At 39.2% G+C, this 6,285-nt stretch overlaps 1 protein-coding gene across 3 annotated transcripts in view; it reads right to left on the reverse strand.

Moving 5' to 3' along the window:
- OSER1 (oxidative stress responsive serine-rich 1) overlaps positions 1–6,285 on the reverse strand; it is a 13,728-nt gene that overhangs the window by 4,829 nt on the left and 2,614 nt on the right. For 2 of the 3 annotated variants that reach the window (XM_012728468.1, XM_004687394.2), the window contains exons 2-3: positions 2,957–3,075; positions 170–283 (exon numbers count right to left, since the gene is read on the reverse strand). In XM_012728468.1, coding sequence (XP_012583922.1) covers positions 170–283; positions 2,957–3,033 — 191 coding nt within the window. In that variant the 5' untranslated portion in view covers positions 3,034–3,075. Of the gene's footprint in view, positions 1–169; positions 284–2,956; positions 3,076–5,557; positions 5,576–6,285 lie in introns of those variants that run through there. The other variant, XM_012728469.1, reaches the window with a different exon arrangement.

The following is a 6,285-nucleotide window of genomic DNA, read 5'->3' on the forward strand; positions in this document are numbered from 1 at the left end:
ACTGGGTTAGTGCTATTAATTCCAGGTAAAACAGACTTGAAGACAAAGCCATTCTGAGGGATCTTAAGGTTCCACACCTAACACATTCTTTCCTAGATGCACAGGAGAGGAAATTCAGTAATATTTTAAGGTACTGGGATAAAAATCTTCTGCAACAAGAAGCTCTTACCCATGCCAACTGTCTTTAGATGCACACGTGGCTTTAGGTTTGCTATCATCTGCTGCTGTTCTGACAGAGGCTCTGACACTGGTGCCTTCTCCAACAGACAGCGATGCTGTGGACCTGAAAACAAGAGCAAACTTTATAGTTACAGAAAACCGTGAGGAGAACATACTGCTCTCACAGACTGAAATACAATTTATATGAATACTTTTCTCTTTCTAGTTGAGTTTCTCAAAAATTGCTCAGCTTTCAGTATAAATTTTCCTCCAAAATAAAACTCACAGCTTTGTAAGTCAAAGCATAATTCTCAAGAATAACCAGCAGCAGGATATAAATAGACTTTTAGGCTGTTTATCTGGGGCAGATCAGGCCTCATGGCCAAGAAGAATGCTAATGACACTGACCGCTTATTTTATGTGAGCAAGTCAGAGCCATTGGAGCTAAGTTCAAAACCAAAAAACTCTAGGAGACTCAATCTAACTTGAAAATACTTTCAAATATTATGCAATTTTTAGAAAAATAATTTTTACAATAAACTTGAAATATTACTCAGAATTAAATCTTTGCAGCTTAAAATCAATACAGTATGAGTTCCCTATGAAGAAGTTAAAAAAATTTTTTCAAAGACAGGAGAAAAAGAATTATCTATAATCTCACAAACCATATTACCAACATTTAACACTTTGGGAGAAACCTCTCCAGGCCTTTTCAAAACACACACACACACTTGGGCTCCTGTTATGCATGCTATGGCACTGAAAAATCTTTTACAGACATTAATCTAAAGTTAAAAGATGTAATTTAAAATAAAAGATAACTAGAAATAAACAGTGTCTAATAATAGAGATACTGAATTATATAAAATATGGCACACCTATACAATGGAAAATTAGGAAATTACTAAAAATTAGCATGTAAAGAACTTTTAGTGGCATGGCAGCAGGAATACTTCACTTCTATACACATTATGTTTGCGATTATGTAAAAAATACAGTGCTATGTAAAGAATGTTAATAATTATCAGTAGTTATAGTTAAAAAACTGTGATTTTTACTTTGTTTCTGTGAATTCTTCAATGGTAAGCATGCATTACTTTTTAGTCAAATAAGTAAGATTATGTTTTTTATACAGAGATTTATCCTGATAAGACAAATACCATTATGATTCAAAACCTGTTCAACAGGACCATACTAAATTCCTACCAAGGCTTGTTTAGTTTATGAGTCAGTACCTCAGATGTCCCATTTGTAAATCAGCAACAGTATGAAACAACTAGAAATATATGAGACACCACACAAGTCTTTTTCCCCTTAGTCATGCCAGTGACTCACCCTTCTACTCGAATTTGGTTTTGACAAATGTTCTCTACTACCTCTTCTTTTTATATCATCTTATTTAAGGCACATTATATGTTTACAATTATACTATAAATTCAACCACATGTTATAGGTATTTTGAAAGCTTTAATGTTCCAAGTCATCCTTAGGGATATTGAAATGGCTTAATTTTATGTTCCAACTTCTTAAAAATCCAGGAAAAAAGTCTGTAAATCAAATGTTATTTATATGAATTTTTACACTGTGGGATTTATATGTTTGTACATATTCCAATTTCAAAGAATTTTATTTCTATACCAGAAATCACAAAGGAATATCCTATGACCACAATATGGACCGACGTGTTTCCATTTCCCAAATGGTGTATAAAGCACTGATCAATTTTAATGATGAGACGACCATATCAGAAAAAATCACTGAAAGGATAAAGAAACTTGCTCGAAACATCATGCAAGCAAATATGAGCACCTGTTAGAGTGACTGTATGAACCGGTTAGGCTAATACCTCTGGCCAAAACAGTACTAGAATAAGCAGGCAGCTATATAAACAACTCGCATCCATTTAGTTTTCACTAGGTATGCATGCATTTCTTCAAAGTGCCACACAGAGAAAGAAGGTTAAGAGCTCAAGTTTTAGAGAGACCAGTTATCTGGGTTCAAATCCTGACTCTCCCACTTCTTATCAATGTGATGTTTAGCAAGTAACTTAATTAACCTAGGGATCACCTGTAAGCTGGAATAACAGTGGTACATACCTTCAAAGTTAGTAGTGAGGATTAAATAATGTATAGGGAGCAGGTAAACCACAGTTTAAAGAATTATAAGCAATTCATTTTAAGGATCATTATTCCTTGGTTTGAAGTGTCCTACTCTGAGCTTCCAGTGTTTATTTGCCACTCAGGAAAACAGATATACCTAAAACCATTAAAAATTTCTTCTGGTTTGGGGTAAAGAATAGTGAGAAGAATCCTGCACGCAACATTTTACAAAGGGTAAAATATTAACATTCAGACAGCAGCTGGTCTGCAGGTGCTCTAATTAGTTTGGCCAAAGGGTTCAAGATTATTGATCTCTGTAACAGAACCCTAATGAATAGGTTTCCATAGTGATAAGCTCAGCAATCAGAGCCCATGAAATCAACAATGTCTGCATAGATTTCTATTGAGCCAATTCACTTTTAGTGAAAAATACGGTAATTCCCTAAAGATATGTAAGGAACCCCTGATGGGACACTGCTTCCCTGGAGTACAAATGAGTTGCTACTTTTCAAAATTTAACAGAAGCATTTCTTTTACAAGTAAAACAATGCTATAATGAATTTAGCAGGATGCCATATTATTAGCATTAATATGTACTAAGAATAATAACAGATTTCAGAAGACAAAGAGCTCGTCAGAAGAAAGGGCTTTTTAAATCTGGTAAACAATTTCCAAATAATATGTTACATATTTATTACCCTGATGCATCTACTCTTAATTTCTTGAAAGCAGTTTGTAGACTCTCCTCTTCTCCATCCTTGGCTTCGGATTTCATTGTGAAAGCTTTTACACACTACTATGGATGTTCCCGTTAATACTGAAAAATAAGATAAAATGAGGAAAGTGAAAACAGGTAGGTTCAAAAGTAGACCTGCTATTGAAATCTATATTCCTACTTCTATTACTGCTTGTTGGGGGTGGGGTGGGAAGAAGCAAAACAGCAAATTTCTTTTCTAAATGGAAGTTTTAGTGCTGATGATTAGGAGGCTGTAGGTTTTATTTCTTAAAAAGAGACAAATAATACCGAAAAATGTGTATTATAGTGGAATTTAAACTGTACAAGTATTTGCTGCCAATATAGTATTACGCAGTGGGACACCTGATGGCCTAAAATTAACATTGAAATATAAATACTTTTTAACAAGGGGGAAGAAGGGTCCTATCCAGTTGTAGAGGTCTAGAGACCTATAAACAGATGATCTTCCCGTCAGAAAAAGAGGGGCTGGGGGGTGGGACCATAACATACCCCGTTCTGATTCTTTAAAAGGCTACTGAATATCTGTCCAACCCTAAAGTTTCCAGCTAAGTTTAACTTCATGACACATGAGCGCATTTCTCTAAAAAGCATTATCAGATTCAAGAAGACATGTTTTCAGAGAACAAGATTACAAACATGTTTCACTGATTACAGATGATTTCCACAAGTTACCTATAACGCTGATCTATTTCACTTAAGCTAAACAGACCAAAGAGCCAGAATATATAAATTATTACTCTACAGTTAAACCTTTAAATGATCTTCACTTCATCACTTTAAACTTGATTAATTAAAGTTCTCTATTTCTTCCACCCCAAGTTTTATAATTATTTTTTATATTTAAACCAAAAATGAGGTGGGAGGAGTGGGTAGAGAGACTGACCAAAGCAACAAGAACCACAGCAGAAAAATGTTAATGAATTCTGACTCTATTGTCCCCAATTATTTTTCTATGTAGGATAATTAATACCAAATCTTGACAAAAAAATAAACCAGTACTTATGAAAATATCACAGGGCATCAAAAAGAAAAAATTAAAACAAAAAATAGAAAATGTAAAGTTTTTGAAGCAAAGGATTCACCTCTTACTTATTTCTAACTTGCTACCCCTAACCCCATCCCCCCAACCTGAACCCCAAGCACTCTCGGAGGGAGCAGTGCCTCTCTGTGGACTCTTGGATCCTCTCTGGTTCCGTATCTGCTCATTTCTCAGGGGTGGGTTTGATGTTATTGTGAGATCTCTAATATTCCAAAGGTTAGGGTGTCATAATATTGGTATCAGTGGCAGAAAAGAGAAGCAAGAACTCAAAACCATTTGTTGCCCTTATTTATGTGTAGAAGAAAGTACTTTAGGCAGATGTCTTTGAAAATAGTCTCAGGTATTGTTAGCTTTTACCTCAAGTTTTTTAAGAAAAAAATTTACATGGCCATGTACTGGTTTATTTAACTAGTACATGAACTTGAGGAAACATTATGAATTCCATATTTCACTGGTCTCTGGATCTGGAGAAGAATCTTCCCTGGACATACAATAATACCTTATATACCTGGGAGAGGTTAAGCAAAGATAACAGTCTATTATTTTTGAAGATCCACTGCATCTAAAAGGGTGCTATCACAGGTCATGAACAAATTCTTCCTGCTGGCAGAACTAAAGTTTGACTGTACTTTTCCTCAATAACTTTATGACTATTGACCCTCAGGGTGAAATCACCGGAGCCACTCCCCCTAATCCTGAAGAACCCATACACACTCTCTTCAGGCTTTCCTGGAAATCAGTAGGCATAAATATACACTACTGAATTCTATAAGCAGGCTTTTCTTCCTTCCACAAATATTTACAGAATTCCTGCCATGCGCTTTAGCATTAGACTGGAGGATGCTGCTGAGGATATAAGCAGCAACTTGAACCCCACCACTGTAAGGACTGGACTCTCATTCCGGCCCTAACACTGTGCTGAGAAGCTCTGCACCCCGATATGGAACTCCTAATTACACAGTGCCAACTTAATAGCACTGCAGGTGACCACTCTAGACGTTAAAACAAGCTTGGCTAACATTCTTGTTGACTAAAAAGAACTATCATTTAAAAGCCCAAAATAAAAATTGGCTATAGGCCAAAACTTCAGTTTAGCTGGAACTTCATTCCATCTAAACTATTTTCTGACTCTCGGCATTTTGATTACTAACGTTCTTCCACAGTTTTATCAACTCCGAGCAAAGGTGAGTCTCAGCATGGCCTTAAGAGCAAAACTGGGGCGTATTTCTAATTACCAGAGGCTCTTATGCTACTCTGCATTCCCTGATTCCCATTCACTCCAAGAGCTGCACAACTAACTTCAGGAAACAAATGAGCGATTTACCCTTCTTCATTAATATTAAATGTGTGGGAACTATTCTTGCTGTCTGAGCTCCACTGACTTCTTGAAGAACAGCACTGCACAGAGATCAAGCTCTTAAAGGCCTATTGGGCGTGATTTAAATCACGAGACAGTTTAACTTTGCCTGGATTTCCCCCAGTTTTTCAAAAATGACAAATTACCCTTTTGCCCATCAAAGCGCCAATCCCTGGCTCTCCCTGACTGCCGGCGAATGACAGGTGTCACCACCCATTTATGTCTTGTAGTTTTAACCCAAAACTCCTTAATCTCAAGCCTAGGTCCAAATTTCGATCCAGGACCCTGGAAACACCCGAAAACGATCAACAAAGGCCCCGCACGTAAGGGTGTCATCACAATGTTGAAGAGTTAGAAACCTGCCCAGCCCCCCAGGAAGCGTGGGGTACGGGAACGAAAACCCTGTCCAGCAACTCCGGAAGACGCAAAAAGAGACGGGGCTGAAACAATCGGAGCCCGGACAAAACAGCCACCCCTCTCGACGCGCCCCCGCTCCACGCTCTCGGGGCGCGGGCTGAAAAGCGCGGCGGTTCTTTCCAGCCAGTGTGGATCGCTCGCGAGGGCAGAACCGGGACTTGCGGGCCTCGGACAGTGGGGAGCTGTCCAGGGCCCCGGCTTCGCCCGCCCGGGGTCTCCAGCCAGAAAAGTGCGCCTTCGAGTTACTCCCCCGGCCCGAGGGCGCGGTGGAGTCAGGCCGAGGCGCCGGGGATGCAGGAGGAACCGGGAGCGGAGCCGAAGAGGCCGCCGGCGAGACTGGGGCCCCGAAACCGGCGGGAAAGGGCGGGAAGGGGCAAAGGGTAGCCGAAGAGGGCGAAAAGGGGAAGCTGCCTCCAGGCGGGAGTGGCGGGGGCCGGGCCGGGGCGGGGGCCGCGGG

The sequence above is a fragment of the Condylura cristata genome, unplaced genomic scaffold (genome assembly GCF_000260355.1).
Source record: "Condylura cristata isolate star-nosed mole 26May11 unplaced genomic scaffold, ConCri1.0 scaffold00022, whole genome shotgun sequence".
Taxonomy (NCBI): domain Eukaryota; kingdom Metazoa; phylum Chordata; class Mammalia; order Eulipotyphla; family Talpidae; genus Condylura; species Condylura cristata.